Raw genomic sequence first — 25,801 nt, 5'->3', positions numbered from 1 at the left:
ATTTTGCTTCTCTCTTACCCCATTCTTTTTCCCCCCCCCCCCCCCGCAGGCACCCAAGTATGTACACTTGGCCCTCCACATTCTCTGGGGTCGGGCACAGGACCCCTGTGAATGTGGTAAAACAGCAAATAACAAAAACAGTAAGAGTGAATACCTCTCTAAGAACCTCTAGGTCCTCCAGTGCAACTCTGTGGTCAACCTCTGCCAGACATTGACCATCGAATTGCATTGGAGGAACTACAAATGCCTAGTGGAGAGTCCTCTCTAGGAATCCCTTGGCCCTTCGTTACAACTTTTGGTTCAAGTTGACCGCAGAGTTGTGCTGGAGGACCTAGAGAGTCCTAGAGAGAACAAACATATCAATAAAATCCATGAATAATCAAATCCACAAATGTGGAGGGACGAGTGTATATGATTCTGCCAACGGAGGTCCTACTTTGCTGCGATTCATGCCATACAAAACAAGTGTTGGGTCTTCAGGTGTTTGAAAACGGTTGGTTTTGTGTGTGTGCGTTTTAAACTTCTGTATTTTTAATACAGTTTGATATGGTTTTAGCAAGATTTTAATTTTGTTTTCATTGTCAAGTCTTTGGTTGAATTTATTTATTTCACTTCCATGCTGCCTTTCTCCCTCCAAAAAAGACCCAATCCTGAGATTAAACATTATTAATAGTGTTAATTGTATTGTTCCTTTAATGTTGTGAAGCCGCTCTGAGTACCAGTTCTGGGAAAAGAGCAAGATAATAAGAATAAGAATAAGAATAAGAATAATAAGAAAAAATAGTATAAAATGAATACAAAAACATACAAAAAGTTTAAACGATAATTAAAAATACATACCCCGTGTTTTTCAATGATTTTATTATCTGCGAGCCACTTTGGGTTCCTCTCCAGGAGAAAGATGGTCTAGAAGGAAAAGAAACAAAGAATAAGATGTGAAGTCGAAGGCTTTCATTGGTGGCATCCATAGTTTTTTGTGGGTTTTTTGGGCTCTGTGGCCATGTTCTAGAAGAGTTTATTCCTGACGTTTCGCCAGCATCTGTGGCTGGCATCTTCAGAGAGTGCTGGCATGGAAGAGAGTGGGGTATATATATACTGTGTGATCCAGATTAACATGGGAATCACTCCTCTTTACCCAGGATCACACAGTGTATACACACACACACACACACACACACACACGCACCCTATTCTCTTCCATGCCAGCATTCTCTGAAGATGCCATCCACAGATGCTGGCAAAACGTCAGGAATAAACTCTTCTAGAACATGGCCACAGAGCCCGAAAAAACTCACAAAAAACAAAGGATAAGATGTTGTTGCCTGTGACTGTTATAATTACTGCTTTTACAAGTTGTCACCAAACGTTGCACAAAAATGAGTCCAAAACAAAAAAACCCGAGTCCACCAATGCAAACAAACAAACAAACCCAAAGGTTCCCCTCTTTCCATCTCCTTAAGTGTTTTCAGGGCTGCCCTCCATCATGAACCACTTTCCCCGCAATTCTACCTCCTTCCCTCCATCTTAAGTGTTTTCAGGACCACCTTTCATCTTAAACCACTTTCTCCCCAGTTCTCCCTCCATCTCCTTAGTGTTTTCAGGATCTTCCTCCATTGTGAACCACTTTCCCTCCCCATTCTCTTTCCTTCCCTCCATCTCCTTAAGTGTTTTCAGGATCTCCCTCAACCATGAACCACTCTCCCCTCTTTCCCTTCCCCACCTCCTCCTTCAATGTTTTCAGGATCAACCCAGCTCCTTGAAGCACTTTCCTCCCAATTCTCCATCCCTCTTTCCACCTCCTCAAGAGTCTTCAGGAGGATTGCCTTTCATCTTGAACCACTTCCCCCCAGTTCTTCATCTCCTTGGTGCTTTCAGGATCGCCTTCCACCATGAACCACTCCCCCCATCCCCAATTCTCCCTCTGCCCTTCATCTTGAACCACGTTCCCCCCAAATGCATCTGAGGAAGTGGGCTGAAGCCTGGGGAAGCCCCTGCTGCCCACTTCTTTCTTCCAGTGAGTCTCAAAGGGGCGCCAAGGCCTCTCTATAGACTCATAAGGTGATAGCTTTACATTTGTTCTTTTGTTGGGTCTTAAAGATCTCCGTAGCTTCCATAAACTTCCATGTACCTCCTCAGATACATTTGGAAGTGAACCAATGCCTAGGAAGGCTCCTGCTGCCAACTTCTTTCTTTTGCCGAGTCTCAAAGGGGCTCCAAGGCTTCTCTACGGACTGATCCCAGAGACTCCCAGGGCTAGAGCTTGGGATCCTACGGATACATTTTGGTAGTTTGAACATGTTGAATGCATCTGAGGAGGTGGGCTGAAGCCTAGGAAGGCTTCTGGTGGCAACTTCTTCCTTTTGGTGAGCCTCAAAGGGGGGCTCCAAGGCCTCTCTACAGACGAACAAGGCCAGAGCTTTGAATGCTTCCTTCCAGGGAGTCTCAAGGGAGCTTATCACATGGGAGGAATTTCTCTTAATTTTGAATGAAAAGAAAGTGGGGCCAGAACGCATTTACGTGAATTCGCAAGTCCAGTGAATATACGTGAATGTGAATTGCATTTGAAGTGACTTCCCATTGCCTGACAAGAGATTGCCATTGCCCGAAATTGTGTGTGGCAGTCTATCAAAACGATAACATGAAACCCCAGAACTGTGTTTGGATTGCCATTGGATTGGACTTCCAATTTCCCTAGTCTGATAAACTCCAAAGAGGCTCCAAGATCTCTCTGCAGACGACCCTACAGACCCACAGAGCTTGGCCTTCGACCAGTTTCTCCCCAGTCCTCCCTCCATCTCCTCAAGTGTTTTCAGGATGGCCTTCCACCACCAGGCACCCCTTCCCTTCCTCCCCCGCCTCCTTCAAGCTTTTCAGGATCGCCCCAATCCTGTCTCCTGAGGCGCTTCCAGGATGGCCTCAGCCGCTCTCCTTCCCTCCGGCCCAAAGACACGTGTCGAGAACAATCCCAACCACCACCATCCCAATGAATGAATGAACTCCTTCCCTCATGAACAACAACGTGCCTTTCTTCCTTGCCGATCGAGGCCCCTTCCGGACGACCCTCCCTCCCTTTCAAAGGGACAAGGAAGATGTTGTCGGTGTTAATCGGGGGGTTCTCCCCTGAATACAGGCAGATCGCTTCCCCACGACCAAACCCGCCCTGAAAACGCTGGCTGAGAGGCATTAAGGCGCCTCTTTGGACTTTCGGGAGCTCAGAGCGAGCGCACTTTCTTTGCGCGCCAGCCTCGTTCGCGCCACGACTTCGCTTGCGGGCTGCTCTCGACGCGCGTTCGTTTCGCTTCGACGTCGATCCACTGAGCCCTGGTCCAAAGGCCCCGTGTTGAAGCGTTGAAACATTGGAGGAGGGAGGGAGGGAGGGAGGCCTCCTCTGGGGCTGGGAAGCGGGGTCAAGAGGCGCCCCTTCTTCTTCGCCTCCGCGGGGAGAGGCAAGGGCTGAGGCGAAGAAGAAGGCGCTCCCGAGGCGGCGAGGGCGGCCATTCTTTGGGGTCAGGGGTGCGGAGGGCTGAGGAGGGAGAGGAGGAGGAGGGCGCCTGAGGCCCGGCGGCGGCGACGTCACGCGCGGCCAAGATGGCGCTGGGAGGCCGGCGCTGAGGCGGAGGGAGGGCTATAAACCGGGGCGGCCGAGGGGGCGTCGTCGTGGTGGCGGCGGAGGGAGGCCGAGGCAAGCGGGAGCCCGGGAAGAAGGCGCCGCCGGCGGGGAGCAAGCATGCCCTTCTTCCAAAGGTGAGGCCAAGGGGGCGGGAAGACGAGGCAGCCCCCGGGGCTCTCTCTCTTGGAAGCGGACTCGGGCTGCCGCCGCCTCTCTGGACACAAAGAACGGAGGGAGGGCGGCAAGGAGAGGGAAGGGGCTCGCCGCTCTCGGGGCAAATGCTGAGGGGAAAGGAGGCACCCCGAGAAAAGCCCCACAGACCCAGCAGCAACGACACCCCCCTCCCCTTTGAATGAAATGCCTCCCAACTTGTGAGGGAAGAAGCAGCCCCCTCAGCAAAGGCACCCCTTGGGAGGGCGAAAGCGGGTCCCACGCTCTCCGAGGGGGGCACGGAGGGGGCACACACACCCCTGCGCCCTCCAGACCGAGGAGAGAGAGAGAGAGAGAGAGAGAGAGTCAGACACACCCACACCTTTCCCTCCTTGGCTTGGCATGGTGGGCATGGGGCTCTGCCAGGCTCTGGGGCTGAGGGAAAGAAGAGAAAGGGGGCACCGGGGAGGGAGGAGAGGGACCTCCCCCCCCAGCACCCTTTGAAGGGTTTCCCCTTTGCCCCGTCGAGCCCTTGAGGGAGTGGTGGCACAAGACAGGAGAAAGGGGGCATGCACGTGGAAGTGCGTTTGTGTGGGAAAGGGTTAACACGGGTTTGGGTTTAAACCCCCCCCCCCTTCTCCTCCATCAGAGAGTGGTTGGCGAGGCTGGCAAAGCAAGGCAAGGCGAGGGACCCCCTTCCCTCCATCTTCTTCTTTTCTTGGAATATCTTTGAAGAGAGCCCCCCCAAAAAGATGGCAAAGGGAGCCATGCCCACGGTCTGGTCCTTTTTTTTTTTTTGGGGGGGGGCACCATGCCCAAGAGCCAAGTTTGAACTTTTGCCACCCGCCTCCTTCCATCCCTTGTCTCTCTCTGTGTGTATCTCTCTCTTTCTCTTCCTTCTCTGCCTCCATCTCTATTATAGAGTCAGGGCTTTGTTTGGTTGGGTTTTCCTTTTGTGTGTGTGTGTGTGTGTTGTTGTTGTTGTTGTTGTTGTTGGCAAAGGACTCATCGAATCTTAGGAGGCGGCGAAATTCTGCCCCAATTCCAATACAAAGAACTATCTGGTCAGCGCCAGAGAAAAGCATGGCAAAGGAAGGTACTCTGACCAACTGCTCTATAATAAAATGTCTCTTTGGGACTTTTCACCCTCAGCACAGGCAGAAAATGGCAAGGCTTTGGGAACTTCACATCTTAGACACTTGCCCATGTGGGCCAGGACTTGGGAACTCTATAGTCACCAAGGGATTCATAGGATCCTAGAGTTGGAAGAGACCCCCCAGGGCCATCCAGTCCAACTCCCTTCTGCCATGCAGGGACTCGCCATCAAAGCATCCCCAACAGGGATGCCTTGGCGGTCTCCCACCCAAGTGCCGACCCAAGCTGGACCAGTTTAGCTTCCCAGGTCAGTCAGGCGGGACCTGGGGCCTTTGAGGCACTCTTTGTGTGCCCCTGGCGTTTCTTGACCCATAGGTTTTTCAGAGGGTTTTCTCAGGCAAGGACTCCTCAGAGGTGGCTTGGCACCTGGGCAGCTTCCCTCCCTAGGACTAGCCAGGGATGACCCTGCTTAGCTTCCCAGATCAGATGCCTGTTGGGTGTGTGTGTGTGTGTGTGTGTGTGTCGGCCCATAGATTTTCCATAGGGTTTTCTTCGCCAACGAATCCTCAGAGGTGGTTTTGTCTGTTCTTTCCTCCCACACAGAGCCTACTGCACCTGGGATTCCTTGTTGGTCTCCCGTCCCAGTCCTGTCCAGGCCTGACCCTGCTTGGCTTCCAAAATCAGGCAGGATCTGGCGTCTTTAAGGTGTTTGTGTGTGTCGCCTGTCAATGTGTGGCTACCATTTTTCCTTAGGTCAAGTATCTCTGGGAGGTGGGTTTTGCCAGTGCCTGCCTCTGAAACCAAACCTCCAGCACCTGGGATTCCTTTGCAGTCTTCCTTCCAAGGGCTAACCAGAACTGACCCTGCTTAGCATTCAAGCTCAAAGGGCAATCTGGTGCCTTGAGGCGTCTTGAGGCTAGCCTTCCATTGAAAGGGACTACATATTTTGGCAGTGTTTGCTGTCAGTCTGCTCTTGTGGTGCCAGACTCAGCTTTTCCTTTTTGAAACTTGAACACACATTAACTCCACCAGGTATTAAGCCAGCCAGTCTATCTATATGTCTAGTGAAACAGGCATAGTTCCGGGTATGAGAAAAAGAGAAGTTTGCCAACTTTTGACCTGGAGGCTAGCATCCAGACCCAGGCTTTCATGGGGAAGATTCATAAGCTGCTACTTCTCTTTCTCTTCTTCTTTCCTCCAGTTGCTTTTGATGCTTTAATGAATGAAATCCCTTTCTGCATGAGAAAAGCCTCCATGGGTCTCTAACTAGAAGACTGATAGTTACAAGTGAAAGCTGCTTCAGTTGTGGGATTTTTTGTTTTTGTGGTTGCTGGGCCAGTTGCTGCTATCCTATCTGCTCTGGTTTAGCCCTCCTTCTGTTGGTGAAGTGGGAAAAGAAGGTAGGAAGGGCTCTCCTTGGGAAGTTACTTCCACATAAATGTGGAGAGGTCTGGCAGCATCTTTGAGACTCGCTGAAAGAAAGAAAGTGGCAGTGTGAGCTTTCCTAAACTTAAGTCTACTTCCCAAATGCATCTGAGGAAGTAGACTGAAGTCTCAGAAAGCTCTCTGAAAGCTGTACATACTGATTCTATAGACTAACATGGCTATATCTTTGAATTCAACATAAATGTGGGCACTGGGATATGCAAAACATGGGTGCCTATTTTCTCTTGCCCACCACCGATGCCGGCTCCATTGTCTCCACACCAAGGGCCATTTTTTTGCCCTCTTTTATCAGTCCTTCCAGCTGGCTTCTTGTTTAGTCCTTTGGCAAAGGCTGTTGTGTCATTGCCTTGGGTGAAAGGGCCACAGAGGGAGCGCTGGAAACCTTTAAACATTGCTTTTATAAAAGAGAGGATGAGAACTGAAGCCACTGTTTTGTCCCAGTTAGGGTTGACCCATTGGAATTAATGGAAGTACAGTGGGCCCTTGGTATCCGCTGGGGTTTGGTTCCAGGACCCCCGTGGGTAACAAAATCCGTGCACCCATTCAATACACTGGCATAGAAAATATATATAAAATAGCAAAATCAAGGTTTGCTTTCGGGAATTTATATATATTTTAAAGCATTTTCATGCTGTGGCTACTTGAATCTGTGCATAAAAAAATCTGTGGGTAAGGAGGGCTGACTGTAATGAGTTGCGTTCGTTTTGATGCTGCTGCTTGAGCTGGGAGAGAGCCAGCATAGCATGGTATGATGGTTTGAGTGTTGTACTCTGATGCTAGAGACCAGGGTTCAAATCCCTGCTTGGGTTTGGAAGCCCACTGTGTGACTTTGGGTGAGTTGCACCCTCTCGGCTTCAGAGGCAGGCAAAGACAAAAACCCCTCTGAACAAATCTTGCCAAGAAAATCTTGCCATGGCAAGGTTGCCTTAGAGTTGTCGTAAGTTGGAAACAACTTGAATTCTGTGATTCTATGAAACACAACCAACTGTGCCTGTTTTTTTGTAGATGCGTATTCTCCTAGATGCAATCTGTTGAAAAACCCATGTCCTGATACTCCATGCGCTCCAATAATAGCCAATTGGGGCTATATAGGGGACGGGAATATGTTGGTTGAAGTGGATGGGAAATGTTTGGTGACCAGAAAGCAGATTTTATTAAGTTCACCCAGGTCCAGCGCACACTGCAGAAGTAATCCAGTTTGAGACTGCTTGAACTGCCCTGGCTCAGTGCTAGGGCATCCTGGGAGTTATAGTTTATTATGGCACCAGAGCTCTCTGATGGAGCAGGCTAAATGTCTCAACAAAGCTAGAGTTCCCCGAATTCCCTAGCATTGAGCCAGGGCAATTCAAGCAGTCCCAAACTGGATTGTTTCTCCAGTGTATTTTGGACCTCAGTTTCATTAAAGTAGTTACTAGCACAAATAATGGTGGGAAAAGTGTGTGTGTGTGAGAGAGAGAGAGAGAGAGAGAGAGAACAACTTATTTTGAACAGAGTTCAAGTTGGAGTGTGTGCTTTTTTCAGACTCAAAACACTAGCTTTTATGGTAACAGGTCAGGTAGGCACTGTAAATGGCTCTTCAGGACCAGGGCTCTTACACTTCTGCCTGCCATAGAAAAGGCAACTGACTTATTTCCACAGTTGTCAATTGCTGCTTCAATGCCTTTTCATTAAATGACTGAGTCCTAAAAGTACTGGAAGCAATTACTTTAGGTTCAATTATTTGAAACCAGTTTCCAAAGAAATAGACATGCTAAATCTGTTGGCAGCAAAAGCAGCAAGAGTTCAATGGTACCTTCAAGACAGATGCATAGTCAGTGTCAGTACATTCTTCATTTAATTTCAGTCTGACATCAATATAATCCCACCCAAACCCTAAATTTCTGGATCGTGCTTCTTGCATCCAGTAAAGTGAGCTAGAGTCCACAAAAGCCCATGCTACAATAAATGCTAAACTTGAAGGTGCCACAGGGCTCATGTGTAGTCTGTAGAATCAGTACATAGAGAGATCTTGTAGCATCTTTGAGACTAAATGAAAGAGAGAAATTGGCAGCGTGAGCTTTCATAGAATGCACCAAATGTATCTGAGGAAGTAGACTGAAGTCCACAAAAGCTCATGCTGCCAATTTTGTTCTTTCAGTTTGTCCCAAAGGTACTACAGGATCTCTCTACATACTAGTTTTAGACTAGTTTGTCTTCTGAAGTCACAGCTGGAATATGGGATGGTTGCTGTGTTTCTTTTAAACATGGGCACAAATCCTGTTACTTTCAGTGGGGTCTACAGGTAGTTCTTACTGAGTGCAGTCTTTGTCTCTTTTTTAAAAAGCACATCCCTGGGCATCTTGCCCCCACCTCCAACTGTATCCTCAACTAGGAATCAAAAATAAATGTAAGAATGACCTACTCTGCATTTGTTAAATGCATAAATGCCTTGTTTTGTTGCATTCTTTACACATGTGTGCATAGCACCCACAGACTTAAATACACCTTCTGATGTGGGCACACCCACTCATTCCTTTAGAAAAATAACCTTAAACACGGACCTTGAGTGCATGGCTACATCATTGCAAAGAATACCAAGAAATGGAGGTGTGTGTACCTACCTTTGTAGTTGCTTTTGTGTCCTGTTTAGGAAAGGGATGCACATATGCCAACATGGGGGTAAATTCCCTTGACGGTCTTTTGAGATCTGCATGCCATTGTTCCCATGGGATACTTACTTTTTCAGATGCAGCTGTACCCACCTTTAGTTTTCAAAGGTGGGTGCAGATGCATCTGAAAATGTTTTAGTACAGTTTTAGAACAAGGGTGGCCTGGGTTTGGGGCTTTTTGGCCAAAAGGTCAGCTCATACTCTGATATTTTTTAAAAATGTAATTGGTGTTTAAAAAGGCGGTCTGAAGTAAAGCAGTCGTTTGTAAGGAAGCTGGTATATACAGAACTACTTGTGGCGAAAAGGTGGCTGAAGGCCCCCTGAAATATTGTGATAGCCTGCAATGGGCTGGAGCTTGTTTAGTAAAAGAAATTGTGTGGTAAGGTGGGATGGGATGGGATGGGTGGTGGTTTATTGTTTGCTTAAGTCTGGAAAAGGGTTTATACCCAAACTACTCGGCTTTCTGCGGCTCTCAACTTCTCCTAGAGAAATAACGAAATTGTGGAGAAAGAAAGGCAACTAGAAATGCCAGTGTGGTGAGGCGATGGAGTGTGTGTGTGTGTGTGTGTGTGTGTGTGAGAGAGAGAGAGAGAGATGGCTGATAACAAAGCTCCTTAAAACATAAATTGCCAGTTGCCTATTCATAAAGGAAAATGAGGGAGTGGAAAAGCACATGTATCTTTGTTCTGACGCCTGGGTGGAAAATGAAATGAGGAGAGCCGACGGAGAAGCCTACTTTGGCTTTCGGGTCAAGATCAAACTCGGGGATGTGAGTTTGCATTGCCAGATGGGGCCTTCCAACCCTGTGCCATCTTGGAGGGGCATCTTCAAAGCTGAATGAGAGACGTAGGCCTCACTGCCTTTTCAAGAAAATGAACATTACCCTCACAACGCACGCATGGGTACATATGTGCATCTTTCCTGCAGTTTGCACTGGTACTTAAATTCTTTTTTTTTTAAAAGCATTTTTGCCTAGGCGTCTTCTATTGCCTCGAAGCATTTCTGGGTTTTAGTGAGAACTATGGAAGCTTTTGCCCCTGAGAGTGCCATGGTTTCAGCAACCCAGTAGCAGATGTTGCCTTGGAAAGGTTTGGTGGGCGCTGTGGGGGGAGGAAGAGGCAGAAACGAATTGCATTTGTGATTCAGCCATTATGTGGGCTCTGTGACAGCTTAAGCTCAATGGGGTCTGAAGAAGAGGGGGAAGGGCTGGAGAGAGTGCGCAAGGGTGGCGGTGGCGGTTGTATTTCAGCCTGGCTGGGCATGCTTCCCTGGTTGGACTTGGTGAAAAATTAACAAGGGGTTCAGCTGTTCCGTTTCTTACCAAAGAAGCCAAGCCTAGCTCTGAAGCGGGAGATTTGCCTTTAAAATAACTGCATATTGAAACCTAGCCGTATGCTGTTTGCCTAAAGGAGAAAGAGCCATGCTCTGAACTGATAGCTGGGATGGAAAAGTGGTTTAAAACCACCTTTTGGAGTTATAATTCAGGCGATTGTATTGCAGTCGGAAGTTGAAGCTTGATTCAAGCCATGCTGGGGCATTTTTTTAAAAGGGTGCTGGCATTTGTCCCAGTTCTCTATCTTGGGTTGGGGCAATCCAAAACGTGAGCAGTTCTGGGGTGCCTCACATGCTAGATGTGAACCTTTCTTCTCCTTTGCGCTCTCAGTTGCTGGCCAGTGAGAAGTTTCTCTGTATCACGCAGCCCTGATGATATTGATTTAACTGGAGCCGGCTTCGAACAGCCTTGTTGCGGGACAAACTTTCTCATGCCGTCTCAGATTGCCGGTGAGAGATCTTATGCCCCAAGAAAATGAAAGAACTTTTGCCATGCTTCTACAGGCCAATACTATAGTCTTCTGGAATGTAGCTATAGTGCGGTAGATATTTCATGTCATTGTGCTGCAGTTACTATGGCAAAGGAGGTCTCCTGATGTGCTGTATTAACAATATGTCTATTCTCTTTCTCTCTCCCTTCTTGCTCTCTGTTTTAGGATCTGAAGTCCCCCAAATCCTTTTCATCATCCTACAAAAACTGACGTAAAAACATTTCTAACTGGTCTGATGGTTGCCTCCTGTTGAAGGAGCTAAACTTCTGGACGTCCAAACTTGTCAAAATTAGTTATGCTTTGAGCGGCAATTCCGAGAGAGAGAGAGAGAGAGAGAGAGAGAGAGAGAGAGAGAGAGAGTTATTCTTCTTTTGGTCCCAGGGTTTGGGAGTACAAGGGGGAAACCAAAGTGCACAATAGTCCAGGCTTGGATAGTAAATGGGAAATACACTTGAAAAAGCACTGACTTGCAGTGGGAGAAATGTCCCAGTGCAGCTGTACCTGCAGTGATAGGTGGGCAGAAATGCTCATGTTGCTTTGTCAGTCTTTGGATGAGGGCCCAGTGTTGGCTACAGTCTCTGACACAGGATTAATCTCCACAATAGTGTTTTCTTTCTATATATCAGATTTCTCATTTTGTTAATAACCAGTGCCTAGCTGTGTGCTTGAAGTCAGCTGTTCTGGAGGAGAAGCATCTGTGTGCGCGCGTGTGCATGTGTGCTTGTCGTCATTGGAATGACAGCTCTTGTCATGTTCAGTAGCCCATATTGTCTGCCCCAAGAACTGGGTGGTTTTTGTACTGGGGAGGTTACAAACAAGGAGTTAATTCCTTGAAAACCTTAGCTTGGGGATGTTTTGGTGGCTGTGTTTTTGTTTTCATCCACAGAAGAAGGGAGAAAGAAAGAAAAGGCCCAAAGCTTTTGCCCAAAGCATGAGACATCTAGGACCTGGATGGGTAACACTGGCTTCTCAAGAGTTGTTGAATTTTTGCAACCACCATAATTTCTTGCAGTTGTCTATGCTGGATGGGTGTGCTGAGATTTGCAGTTCTCCAACATCCAAGGGGCCTCATTTACCCACTCCACTTTAAGACCATGTACATGATGATGTCTTGTCAGTGGAAAGAATCCTTGACCCCCTCTTGCTGGAGTACTTAAAACATACATTGTCCATCACACCTTCATGGAGAAAAGAGAGGGAGTGGAAACGCGCATGTAGCTTTGGTGAGATCAGAAACATTTTAATTTTTCTGCCTAGGAATTGGGGGGGAGCAGAATTTCTGGCTTTATATGAAGCTGATACCTAAGGCTCTCTAATCCCCCTCCTACCAATCGTACATTAACAGGCATGTGTTAGACTATATAAATTTTCTTTTCTTTTTATACACTTGCCATGCCAGGTTACTTTTTCATTCAGCCCAGTATGGTCTACTTTGATGAGTAGGTGGAGACTTGATCAGAACAGTTTTCCCATTGCCTACTTCAGGGATGAGCATTGGTGTCTATGGATGTGTTGGGACTGCAAATGCCACAATACTTGACTAAACACTATTAGATTATGAGAGTTGCTGTTCAAAGTGACTAGAGGGCCAAAGTTTCCCCGCTCCTGCTATAGCTGGATAAGGGGACTGAAGTGGGGTCCTGGATGCAAAACGTGTGTTCTGCCGCCAAGCTATGGTCTTGGGTGTGAATTCATGGGAGGCCTGTGGTTCGCCTCTTGCCTCATCCAGCCTGTCTTTCAGCTCCCAGTTCTTTGCAACTATGTGAGCTTGCTCAAACCTTCTCATCACCTAGAGCTGCCTGGCTCCTCTGCTCTCACATGTCGGTTACACTTCCCAGCTCTGCTCAGCTCCTGTATGCATGGCACACACCACCATCACCCTTTCCATGTATTATTTAGTTTCATCTGAAGTGATGAGGGCCTCATGATTCTATGTTGGCAGGTTCAGAAGACAGGGGACCAAATCCTTGCCACATGTGGTTGGCATTTGACCTCACCCATTTTATGGGTGCAGTTACGGATTTTTCTTTCTTTCAGTGAGGAGACCTGCTGCTTCTGCATGGTTCCAGGAGCCATGATTTTCCTCTAAAACAAGGTAGAGGCATGTGTAGTGTGCATACGGGGCTTTTCCTGACCCTATAGACATGTTTCCAATAAGATGCACGATGTATGTGGCACACACTCAGAATGTGCACACCCTCTGAGCTTCGTCCCTGCCCTGTTCCGAGAAGAACCGAGATAAGAGAGGGCTAGCTTACATCTTTTACTCTTTGCCAAATAGTCAGAGCATATCTGCGTACTTTGAGTGTGTGTGTGTGAAAGCGAGAACTATATCATATAGAATAGGAACTATTTCTTGTTTAGAGAGTGTGCAAAGTTGTTTATCTGCAGATGTATCTTCAGTTATCTCAGGCACGCAAGCCTTGTGACTGCCAAGGGACTTCAGATGGCTGTAATGTCTCAGGACTTTGAAGGACTTAGGAGACCAACACTCTGACTTGAGATCACAGCTCATGGGTTATCCTTTCATGAGCAGGCTCTTTCAGTATGTTGCTCTGATGCAAACCAGTCCAAGTAATTCAGTTTGCTGCTTGGCAGTGGCGGGAGGAAGGGGGTAACTGTTTATTGGCTCCCAAGGGGCATCTGTCCAACATCATGCCACCAAAGATGGGCTTCTGATCATGATCTACAGCTGTATGGTTAGTGTAAGGCAGCCTGAGAATCATACAGCCCTCCAGTTATTGTACTGTAATTGCCAGCGTTTCGTACCGTAGGCTATGTTGGCTAGGGCTGTAGGGAGTTGCCATCCAATAGCATCTCTGGTGTAAGGGGAAGAGATTCACTGACCTTTTCCCATGAGCCGTATTCTACTCTAGGACAGTGATGGGAAACATCTGTGTCAACATATGTGTTGGCCTACAGTTCCCATCAGCCCCACCCTGCAGGGAGTTGTAGCGCAAAGCAGCTGGAGGACTCAAAGTTCCCTCACTTTTTGCAGCGAGCTTTGTAAGCAGTCTCAGGGTTGGGAATGTGTGCGTTCAGGGCATTACAGTGACCCTGGGTGTTGGCCAGGAGGGAAAGGGGCAAAAAGATATATTTTTTAAAAGGTGATGGAATAGCTCTTTGGCAAAGACATTGCATTTTTCTTATTTCACTCTCTTGTGCCTCCCAACCTGGAAAACAGGACATTTTGCCACCTTTGCTGCTAAAGCACTCATGGGTGCCTCATGCCTGTTTGAATAGGCTATGTGTGTCTTTAAGGTTGTGTTTTGTCTGTCTTGCCTTCTTAGTTCCTGTGGAATTACGGTGAAGTGGCTAGATGTGTAGAACTTGTAGCTCTGTTGGTTATCTTACTCAGCTTTCTCCGACCTAGTACACTCTGGGGGCATTGGACTGCAACTACCATAATGCTCAGCCAGCATGGCAACATGGGCTAGGCGTGCTAGGACTTTTAGTTCAGCAGATCTGGACATTCCTAGAAGTGGAAGGTTAGTTTTTGACATAGCCATGCCTTGTTTGTGACATGTGAACCAACTCAAGCTAATGTCTCCCTCTTGCTCTTTTAAACTGCTTTCTAGATCTCTCTTCCTATCAGTGTGCTTATGTGAATGATAGATTTGATCAATGGCTGTGCAGGAAGGTAGCCTTACAATGCCTGTATCTGTTCTGTTGCTAGTGAATAGATGACTTCTGTATCTGAAGCCATTCACCTACACACTGGTAGACTTGTACATGTTGAGAATAGTTTCTTACATGATCTAAGCTCTCCATCATGTATTTTTGTAACAGAGTGCTCCATGCATCTGATGAAGTGGACCCTAGCTCATAAAAGCCTATGCCATAATGGCCATGTTAGTCACAAAGTTTCCACAAAGCTTGCTTATTGTTATTATTTTGTAGTAATAACGGTGGCTCTCTTCCCCAATGCTGTCCTTCTTTCCCCTCCACTTGCTTGATTTCATTCACCATCTCTTTCTTTCAACTCCGGTGAAATGGAAAGCATCAAGAGAAAACCTGCTCATGTCATCAGTAGAGATTCCCCTCTCTTCCCTGATTCAAAGGAGTGTGTTGCTGCATCATGGTTATGTTTCAATTAAAGCAGTCAACCCTGAGGAAGAATGGGCGAAACTGATACAACTTTCCCCTGACTTCATCAGTTTCACTAGTTTCATTTAGGAAACCAACGGGGAGTGGATGGTGAGGGGGAAACCATGGAGGTATGGTGCGTGTGAGGAGGGCTAAACGCTATCAGACTAACCGGCCACATGTGATGGATTTGCATCCAAGTCTACTCACAGCATGTGAGAAGCGTCTTTAGGGTCCTTTCTCGTGCTAGCTGGAAGAGCTGTAGTGATGCAACAAAGAGCATAACTTGTGAATGGTGGTAAATGTGACTAAGTAGAGGAAGGTTGCCAAGAGATTATTCAAGTGATGTGTGTGATGGGGTGGGTGGGAATGCATTTTGTTGACTCTTGCTATAGCGCTCTTGGCATGCCTAGTGCCTTACAGAGTACAATTCCCTGCCCTGAAGGGTTTACAATCTGTAATCTGAGGTGTGTGTGGAAGGGAGAAACGGAAGACCTCAGGAAAGTGGAGACAGATTAGCAGGGGAAGAAGAGGTGTTTCCGTTGCTGACCGATAGTAGGGAAGGGCAGAGGTACCAAAGTGTTTCTGAGAATGGTTGTCTTTGAGGAGATGTTTCAGCACTAGAGGTGGTGAATGGGGGAAGAGATGGCCTTATGTGAATGCTCTGAAAGGCAGGGTCCAGCCTGGGCATAAGAAGGAGCAAGCCGGGAGTCACTTGAGAGAATATGAGTTGGGGGAGCAGATGGGAATGCGTGTGATTTTTGCCCCTCACCTTTTCAACCTATTGAAGAGAAGGTGAACTCGCTGAAGCCCCCAGCTGACTATTGTTTCACTCCTTTTCAAATTTGATATAGGCACTGGTAAGTGGGAGCTACAATAATTTTGCATTGTGAAGTGCTTCTATTCAGAGGCTCAGTGCTTCTGTTCCATTCCCATCCCGTTTTGTTTTTTCCCTCTTTACCCTTTCAGGGTCAAGTAGCATCCTCTGTCCTCGTTGACTATTGAGTCTCGTTTGACTATTGGGTCTCATCTGTCTTAATAGTTTCTAAAGGTTTTTTGGGGGGGGAGGAGAGGTACTTGGGTCTGTTGATACCTCCTTTCTAGTTTGCAAGTGGTACAGTTTTGGCTGCATAAAGGCAATGGCTTCATATCCTGAGGTCTGGAAATGGAAGGAAATTATAGCTGGAAAGGTATTTATGCCTGGACTTTAAAAATGGGGGCAGAAAAGGACCTTAGTGCAGATAGGTGACAAGAGAGCACATTTCTGTGTGCAACCACACAAACAAGCATGGTTGAATCAATGTTCTGGAGGGCAGGCTGTATAAGCATCAGATTGCAGATGAAATAACAAAGGTGGGAGGGAGGGGTTCTTCAAGGTAGCTGCCCATGCCCTTTCTGACTCCATAGGTCCAGCAAAATTCTTCTTTCTGATGGAATATGCAGTACAGTACCTTGTGGGATACTATCTAAGCAGAGCCTGGAGAAGTTAACTAAAACTCCCAGATCCCCAGGTAGCATGTTCTTGGAATTATAGCCCAACATTTTATTTTTCCAGGGTCTGCATCTAGGTAAGCCCAACAAGGCAGGTGGAGGTATTTTCTTTGGCCAGCTTTGAATAAATGTATTGGCTGTCTCTATGATGAACTTGCCACAATAAAAACATCAGTGCCCTCCAGCTTCTTCCTTTGAGAAAGAAGCTACTTAATGCCACCCGCTTTCCTTGAACGTCCCTCCTCCCTGCTGCAAGGGCATCTATCCCTTTTCTGAACCTTTGTGAGAAGCTGTCTGTTTGTGTCTTGTTTGTGTCCCTTCCCCTTGGGTTATGTGGTCTGGTGCCAGCATTCAGCGTGACTCAACACTTTGAGAAAATTCTTGGAAAAGAACTTCCGCTCGCTCTAGGTCAAAATCATTTTGGCAGCCAAGTGGGCTCTGCTGTCTTTTGTCAGACAATAAACTTGCACAGAATTTTTGATGCCCATAACGGTAACAATTAGAGAGCCAGTCTGGCGTAGTGGCTTGAATGTTGGACTATGGCTGTGGAGACCAGGGTTCAAGTCCCTGCTCAGCAAGGGCAAGTCACACTCTCTCAGCCTCAGGGGAAGGCCATGGCAAACCTCCCCTGAACAGATCATGCCAGGAAAACCCTATGAGAGGGTCGCCATAAGTTGGAAACAACTTGAAGGCACACAACACACACATACACAACAGTAACAATTACAGCACAAACTATGTGCAACCTTTCTAGATGCCCAAAGGTCCTCATTAGTCAAGAGGAGAAGAGCTCCCAAGATCTTGAAAGTTTGCATGCATTTTTTTTTTGTGCTTGACCTTCCTTGGCCAAATAATTTGATAAGTTTTCTTATGCCCAACACAGTCACCTCTGCTTTTTGTAAGATGTGTTCATGTGTGTTGCGACCCTGTGTAAGTCACAGAAGTGGTTGTAAGTGCTAGTCTTCTGCGGAATCAAATGTGTGGTTTAAAGACTATCTGTTCCAAATAACTGCTTAGGACAGGGGTAGGCATCCTATGGCCCGCAGGCTGGATGCGGCCCAGCAAAGCCTTAGGACTGGCCCCAGCCCGGTCCTGCCGCCGATTGCCGCCAGAGCCTTTGGCCTCTCGCGTGAGGGTGTGGGGCCTTTGGCCTATCAGGAGGTGGCGGGCAAGGGGGGACAAGCGGTGGGCAAGGGGGGCAATTGTCTATAGAAGCCTCAGAAACATACATTTATATTAACATTTTTTTAAAAAAAGCAGCAAATTTTTTTGCGTGTCCTCCATTTTAAAAAGTGTTCTCCATTTGAAAATTTTGTCCTACATTTGTCCCGGTTTATTTATTTATTTTTAAAATTATTTAATTATTTATTTTTTGGCTTCGGCCCCCCAGTTGTCTGAGGGACAGCAACCTGGCCCCCGGCTCAAAAAGGTTGCCTACCCCTGCTCAAGAGCATTCCCACACACGGTGCTTTGGAGTAGTTCAGCCTTGTGGTTCCCAGTACCTGCATTAATGTAACCGAACCATCCCTTATGTATTGATTCAGTTGCAAGTCCCATTGTCTTCGGTGCAACCCAAGTAAGTATACACAAGTCTACAGCTTTGATGTGGCTTAGATTTTACAGTCCAACCAATTCAAAACTTGACTTGGAAGTTATTTTTATTGGAATAATTGTCTGTTTAAAAGCGTGGCTATTTGGAAAGATACACTTCCCCTTCCATTATATAATTTTTTTGGGTGGCTGGGTGGGTGGGGGAAGCATCATGAAGAATTCGCATTATAATTTGAGCATGCCTCAAAGAGCTGTGCCTTAAGGAGAGGGAGAAATTATAGCTGTTTAAAAAGTAATTTACAATTTTTAAACTGCCCATTTCTGGAAGAGAGCTATCTGGTGTTTTGAACAATTGCCTTGATGCAGATGGGCGTCGGAAGAAAAAGTTTGCACATCCCAAATGTAATGAATATCTTAAAAGATAAATAATACAGTGGTGAGTAATCGCTTTGACTTCTCTGAGCCTTCCAATCTCCTCTGGGTTTTATGACAATCTCTTTCCTACAGACTTTCTTACACCTGCTTTTTCTACCTATATAGGTGATTTTTTTTTATTTGAGAGATTTATAATGCTTGGTAGTAATGCTAATTTTGAGATTTAGTTATTTGTGGGTATTGCTCATAATGGGGTAGTTTTGAGACTTACAATCTTAGTGGCAGTGTGTATATTTTGAGGTTTATGGTGTTGAGAAAATTAGAAGTCTCTGAATCATTGGCTTAAAGATGCTTTGTAGAGATTGCTTTTTTGGGGGGGCGTGAGGGAGAAACTGAGCTGTGTATGTGAACCATCTAAAACTTGCTTAAGCTAAACATTTTCACTGAGTTTATTTCCTTTTTTTTAATGAAGACTAGATACAGTCGCAACTTTCTTTCCTCCTGTAACAACTAGAAACCATGGGACCTATCAGGAGAAGTTGTAAAATCTTCCCATGATATGCTCTGTGTTGGCTTTTGTTTCCATCTGTATTTTCCCTTTCTTCAGCGACTTCAGGGCAATTGTATGTCGCTCTCTCCTTTTTGCTTCTTTCACAACAGGCTTGTGTAGTAAGTCAGGATGAAAGAAAGTCTCCTGCTGAACTTCCTGACTGGATGGGAATTCAAACCCACATCCGGGAGTCCTCTTCAAGCACTCTTTACTACTGTCCCATACTGGCTCATGAAGTGTTGTGTTCCGTGACACTGTTCACAGAACGGTGACATACTTCTATACCACCATGTTACAGCCGTGCTGAAAACACCAATCTCATCTCATTTCAAAAGCGAAGCAGAATCAGGCCTTGTTGGATGGGAGACCATCAGGTAATACCAAGTCTCTCCAGGTAGAGCTAGGAAAGAATCCTTTCTGAAGCCCCAAAGAACTTATAGGGGTCAGTGTTGACAGTACTGGGCTAGATGGACCAATTGTTTGACTTGATATAAGAGAGGTTCATCTTTCTCCTGTCCGGCTGCTCCTTAAGACTTGTTCCTGGTCAGAAATGGGAGGAAAAACTACTTGTTACTCTTCTGACAATATTTCAGGAATAGCTCACCTCCTTGCTAACTGCAGTGTTTAAGTATTTGGTGATTGTTGGGTGTCCTTATGAGTGATCTTTCAAAGAACTGCAAGGTTACTGAAGTAATGTGTCCCTTACTCAAAGAAGTAAGATTTCTAATCATTTGCTGCCCTGCATTAGTTCCAGTAATACAAGGAAACTAGCTCTTCAGATGTTTTTGGATTGCAGCTCCCATAATCCCTCACCTGAGGAGTAGGCTGGCCAGGCTGATGAAAGTTGTAGCCCCAAAGCATTGGGAGGACCACATTTGACTAACCTGTGACCCATTCATATCTCTGAAATCTGATTTTGAGTAGCTTCATGGCTTTGGTCTATTGGTCTATTGACTGATGGAAGATTATGACCATATTTCTTGCCAGTGTATTCCAACCAGTCAGATATTCTGTGGATGTAGTATATGGCTTCAGACCCCGCTCTGTGGCTATAGTTTGACCAAGTTGCTTCTGAACCAAATGCATCTGAGGAAGTGGAGTGAAGTCTACAAAAGCTCATGCTGCCAATTTCTTTCTTTCAGTTAGTCTCAAAGGTGCTACAAGATCTCTCTACATACTGATTCTACATCTTTGAATTCTACCAGGTTGTCTGAAATCATAGAATCATAGAATTATATACTTAGAAGAGACCACAAGGGCCATCCAATCCAACCCCCTGCCATGCAGGAACTCTCAATCAAAGCATCCCTGACAGCTGGCCATCCAGCCTCTGCTTAAAGACCTCCAAGGAAGGAGATTCCACCACTCTCTGAGGGTGTGTTCCATTGTTGAACAGCCCTTACTGTCAGGAGGTTCCTCCTAATGTTGAGGTGGAATCTCTTTTCCTGTAGTTTGCATCCATTGCTCCATGGTGTCCTATTCTCTGGAGCAGCAGAAAACAAGCTTGCTCCCTCCTCAATATGACATCCCTTCACATATTTAAACAGAGCTACCTTATCACTTCTTAACCTTCTGAAATGAGCTTTACCCTCTACACTATAAATTGCTGCCATACTGTTAAGTTGAAACTGCAGCATGAAAAGCACGACCAAATGAACTCCTAAAGAGTTTGTGTGTCTGAATGGGAGAAGATCTGGCACTATTCCTCCATCTTAAGAAGTATGCCACTGTGTTTTTAAGTGTGTGATTTCCCCAAGCATTGCTGACCTATCACTTATGATGGTTGAAGGAGGTCTGAAAAAAGCCAACCCCATAATTATCAGTAAGAAGCAGCAGATAAACCCACACCTCTTCACTTTTGATGGGTTGGCTGCTGGAGTCATGCCTTGGGGTGGTACACTCCCACTCCAGCTTACAATACCCATCGTTTGCTTGTCCAAACCAGGCTCTTGGTTCTAGTAGGTCGAAGTCAAATGATAATTTTTGGAGACCCTTGCCAAGGTAAACAGTATGGTGATGGCAGTGCATTGCATACACAGGGACTTGGATCGTATGGAAAACTCCATGTAGTAATATTACCACTTTTGAAAATGGTCTCTGCCTCCAAAACAATCTCTTCATTGAGTAGCTTAGCTACCTGGATCAGGTCCTGTATTTGCTCTTTTATAAAGGACAACCAAATAGATTAAAAAGTATTGAGCATTTTTGACAAGTCTGAATCACTGACTTTTCTCATTCCTCGGTGCCGTGGCGGTAGTGGCAGAGAGGTATCGTTTTACCTGCAGACGCAGCTGGATCTGAAACCGGCCTCTTTGTAGGTCTAGCTTTTAGGAATGCTTGTTTGCTTTCTAAGAACAAGCACAACAAAGGTATTTCTCACAGTCTGTGCCAAAATAAAGGATTTCTGTTCAATGAAAGCGTGTGAGAGAGAAAAGACTAGAGCAGCAGTACTGCACTGTGGCTCTCGGCCCTTCCTGTCTGCTGTTTTAAAATAGAAAACCTATCTATGGGGGTCCTGTATGATAAAATACCTAATGATACTGGGGTGTCACTACACACTTTTGGGGTGTTTTTCATTGTGTTTTGTTATGGCATGCAAGTAGGCTTGGGGTGAGGATTCCTTGGCCTTCCAGATGTTTTGAATTACAGCTCCCATCAACCTCACCTAGCATCATCCGTAGTGAGGACTGTGGGATCTCAAGCATCTGGAGGGCAAAGGTTTGCAAAATTTGAGAGTGTAGCCTCAAAATAAATTTCCTGCACTCAGATTTTTAAATTTTAAGTTGGGTCTTTTCTTAACATCAGGTTCCAGTTGGTATATCTTGGGGTTACTTTTTTTAAAAAAAAAGAGAGATCTTAGAATACAGAGCCAGGAGATTTGCCATTGTCTTCCTTTTAGGCATCAGACTTCCTCTGAATAAATGTTGCTCAGAAAATCCTAGAAACGGTGCCGCCATGAGTTAGTATTAAATCCAAGAGTTTTGACTCTGTCGTGGGTTTGAGCAGATGCAGTCGCATCAGAGGGCTTGTCTGTAAATGGTAGATTTGGTAGCGTGCTTTGGGTGGAAACTGGATATATAGCAATATATCCAGTATAGCAATCGGTGGGTTTTCGATAAGAATATGGTCGTGAGAAGTCTGTTGTGCAGTTGCATAGTGTGTCATAAGTCAGAAGCAACTGGAAAGCACATTGTAGCAGCAAAGCTTTTGGGACTCTGAAATTATTCTCTCCCTGAAATAAGATCTCAAGGAACTGGATGTCTAGGCTTCAGAAAGTAAGGAGATATAAATCCACAGATATATAGATTATTTTTGCCCCCCTTGCCTGAGAATGGGGAAAGGAGTAATGGAATTCAGTCAGGACTTGGAAAAAGTTTCTGTTAGAATCATAGAATCGTAGAGTTGGAAGAGACCACAAGGGCCATCCAGTCCAACCCCCTGCCATGCAGGAAATCACAATCAAAGCATCCCCGACAGATGACCATCCAGCCTCTGTTTGAAGACCTCTAAGGAAGGAGACTCCACTACACTCAAACGGAGTGTGTTCCACTGTCGAACAGCCCTTACTCTCAGGAAGTTCCTCCTAATGTTGAGGTAGAATCTCTTTTCCTGCAGCTTGCATCCATTGCTCCGGATCCTAGTCTCTGGAGCAGCAGAAAACAAGCTTGCTCCCTCCTCAATATGACATCCCTTCAAATATTTAAACAGAGCTATCATATCACCTCTTAATCTTCTCTTCTCCAGGCTAAACATGCCCAGCTCCCTAAGTCGTTCCTCATAGGGCATGTTGTGAACGTGTACACCCAAAATTTTCCAGCTTAGGTGATTCTGGGGGTTTTGTTCACAAAACGAACTTTTCAAGTTCTGGCTGAATTCGGACTCCTTCCTGGCTCCGGATTCAGCATACAGAGTATAGATTTAAAGTCTGCATCGTGATGGAACAAGGCTGCCAATGGGGCTTGTGGAATCTCATTCTTTGGATGCCTTCTAGACAAGGTTAGACATGTGTTTGTGAGGCTTTGAGTAGAGGGTAAACCTGCCCCAGGACAAAGGGTCGGACCTAAATACCCAGCTGAAGCCCTTTGAATGATTCATTTTGTATAATTCAGGGTAAGAAGCTGAAAGGGCCTGATGGAAGGGGCATCCTCATAGCTAACATCTCTTTGTGGAGGCAGAGCGTAGAAGTGTCGATTTCACGTATGTAATGTTTCCTGGAATAAAGCAGTTTAAGATAGGAGGTGGGAGAGGGTGCATATCTGAAGGTGAGCATGTTAGCCTTCTGGGCTGTTACTCATATCACTGTCTCCGTGTACCTGACACTTTTATTTTAAATGAGAAGGCAAGTCCTTGCACCACTAAACTTAAAATCTAGCTCTATGCCATGAGGGAAATGGAGGAAGGGAAGAGAAATGGAGAATGCTTCATAGCTGCTTCACCATTCCTAACAATGTCCAGTCTGTGAGGTGTATAGAACTATATTTGAGAGCTAAAATCCTAAAATTTTAATACAGTGCCATAAATAACCACTTGTACGCACACACATAAACCTGTGTGTTCTTGTTTGAGCAGATGTGTACCACCGTAAGAATTGTTTTGCTCCCATCCCTCAGATAATGTTGCCTCAAAGCACTTAGTTCTCAACCAGCCCTTTTTGGATTCGATACACAAACTAGGTTAAAAAGAGCATAACTGGCATTGGTGAGGAGATACACAATTGTGTTCTACCTGAAGCATTTATCCAGTGTATCTGTATATTCTTTTAACAATATATACACCTGAGCATAGACCTGAGCCAGGTATTGACAGAACAGGACTAAATTGGGGGAAGTTAAAAATGCATATATTTTTCTTTAGAGTTGGCACTTCTGGAGTACAAGTATTGGAGGTTATGTGGCTGTTTCATTTGCACAAGGCTTTTGCTTAAATTTGCCCCATCTTTGAAAAAATAGCTGTCACCAGACCTGTTTGCATGCTGAATTCCATGTTTTTAAAGCATAATAATGTACTTCTTCACAGTATGTTCCTGCACTGTGAGGCTATGTCTGGGACTTGCCTGCCAACTGGAGTGTGGTGGGTGACTGCAAAGAGCAGGGTCTTTTGGGTCGAGTTGCCAACAGGGATTCTATTTGGGCATTTGGTACCCATCATTGTGAAGAGACTCCTATGTGTGTCTACATGGCCCCCTCCAGATTGATTCCAGACACATGTCAGGTATGGCTAGTACTTATGTTGGTATCTAGGGAGTGGAATGAGTTTGTGTGCTCCTGCCCAGTGTCTTCAGGTGCTTTGTATCTGAAGGTTTCAAACCCCCAAACAGGTCTCTTGTGGGCTACATTCCTAAGAGTGACCTGTTGAGCACCACATTTTCAGATGCTGAGTTAAGATGTGGCTTACTACAGATACCTTTGCCAAAGCAGCTTATTTTTCTCTTAGCACCATGTTGGGAGTTCCCTGTGGTTTGCAGCTGCATCACTTTGCTTGTGACTGGTTGTATCTGCTATTAAACCAGGGCTGGGGAACCTTTGGGCCCTTCAGATGACGAGGGACTCCAGCTCCCATTATCCCAAAACTGTTGGCCATCTTTGCAGGGGTAATGGACACTGAAGTCCAGCAACAACTGGATGGCTGCACGCCTGAGTTGCTGACTGCTCTTTCTACTGTTCCTATTTGTTTTATTTTATTGTAATGTAGTTTGTTTCTTTTCATTGAGGTTCGATTTTAGTTTGTTGAAACCTGCTCTGGTTTTATAGTCGAAGAAGAGTGGCACAACTGTCATTTACAATAAACAGCTCACGGTAATCCTATCGCTCACTTAATCCTCACTTCTCTTAAAAATCTAATAGTGTCTCTCATAAACCTAAGTGAGAAATGATGAGATGCGCTGGGGCAAAAATAAATAAATCAATTTTCCTCTTGGTGTTCAGTGTTAAAAGGCTTCTGGAAGCCGAAAACACAAGAGGCTAGCAAACAAATTCAGATCCTGTTCAGTGCCAATGAATGGGGAAGCCCTTGCGGAAGGTGGCATCTGATATTTCTTTACTCGAGAGTTATGCTGGTGTAACACCCCAAGAGGATTCTGATCATTGCATTGAATGTCTATAGTTTAGAGGGGCAGTTCTGGACAGTTGGAGGGGAGTCAGTTGGTGTAGCTAGCTAAACAAAATAAATAAACCAAAGTGAGAAATAAATGCCTGTTGTTGTTGTTGTTGTTGTTGTGATTTTACTATTGATAGCGGCAAGACATGAAAAGGAAGAGCCTCATTGTGTATGTTCTGCTTTAATTATTTTTTATGCTCATTAGTTGGAAACATGGGAAGCTGGCATACTTGGAGTAATGCCAAAGAACACCCAATGCCATTTTTCCTTCATCTCTCCACAAATGGAAAGGCCAAAGAGTCTTGGTTTGGTTTTGGTTTTTAATATGAGTTGTTTTTAACATCAGGTAAAAAAATAAAAGGCAGGGAAGTTTCTGGACCATGATTTCCATGGTTTTCCTGCAGTCCCCCTGTGCCCACCTCTGCCCACCTAGGAATGGCTGCCTTCACGCATGCGTGCAAGAAAATCTTCAATGACTGATGGAATGGTCATTTCCCCCTTGCTGTTCTCTTCTAGCTAGAGTTTTGATGCTGGTGAAGAGTCAGAAGTCTCCTGTTGAGTGTTTCTCAGGGCTAGACATACAAGCTGGCAAAGTGAGGCAACTGCCTTAGGTGACAGTCCCAGAGCTGCTCCACATGAGGCCCTGCCCATCTCCCTCTGTTGGATGACCAGCACCATCTTGTTTGTCTCAGGCAGCAAAATGTCTTTGGCCAGCTGTAGTCTCAAGTCAGAAGATCTGCTGTGGCTTGACTCCTGAGCATCTATTCACACAGTCACCTTCTACAAACCTCTCTTTGACATACCTACACTCTTTACCTTCTTTTTCCTTCTACTTTCACATACCCCCTTATCCTCTCATACAATTTGTCACTACCATCCA

General features: G+C 45.7%; 2 protein-coding genes across 10 annotated transcripts in view; one reads left to right on the top strand and one right to left on the bottom strand.

The window, feature by feature from the left end:
- Window positions 1–326: 326 nt before the first annotated feature.
- LOC121916588 (wiskott-Aldrich syndrome protein-like) overlaps window positions 327–25,801 on the bottom strand; it is a 141,063-nt gene continuing 115,588 nt past the window's right edge. The window contains exons 2-4 of the mRNA XM_042441877.1: window positions 3,024–3,625; window positions 841–906; window positions 327–724 (exon numbers count right to left, since the gene is read on the bottom strand). Of these exons, the coding sequence (XP_042297811.1) occupies window positions 676–724; window positions 841–906; window positions 3,024–3,625 (717 nt within the window). The 3' untranslated portion in view covers window positions 327–675. The remainder of the gene's footprint in view (window positions 725–840; window positions 907–3,023; window positions 3,626–25,801) is intronic.
- The window catches only part of HIC2 (HIC ZBTB transcriptional repressor 2), a 121,208-nt gene continuing 98,988 nt past the window's right edge, over window positions 3,582–25,801 (top strand). For all 9 annotated transcript variants that reach the window (XR_006100879.1, XR_006100881.1, XM_042441586.1 and 6 more), the window contains exon 1: window positions 3,582–3,744. The gene's annotated coding sequence lies outside the window, so the exon portion shown is untranslated. The remainder of the gene's footprint in view (window positions 3,745–25,801) is intronic.

The sequence above is a fragment of the Sceloporus undulatus genome, chromosome 10 (genome assembly GCF_019175285.1).
Source record: "Sceloporus undulatus isolate JIND9_A2432 ecotype Alabama chromosome 10, SceUnd_v1.1, whole genome shotgun sequence".
Lineage (NCBI taxonomy): Eukaryota > Metazoa > Chordata > Lepidosauria > Squamata > Phrynosomatidae > Sceloporus > Sceloporus undulatus.
The sequence above is the reverse complement of the archived record's forward strand: the minus strand, read 5'-3'. Positions and strand labels throughout refer to the sequence as shown.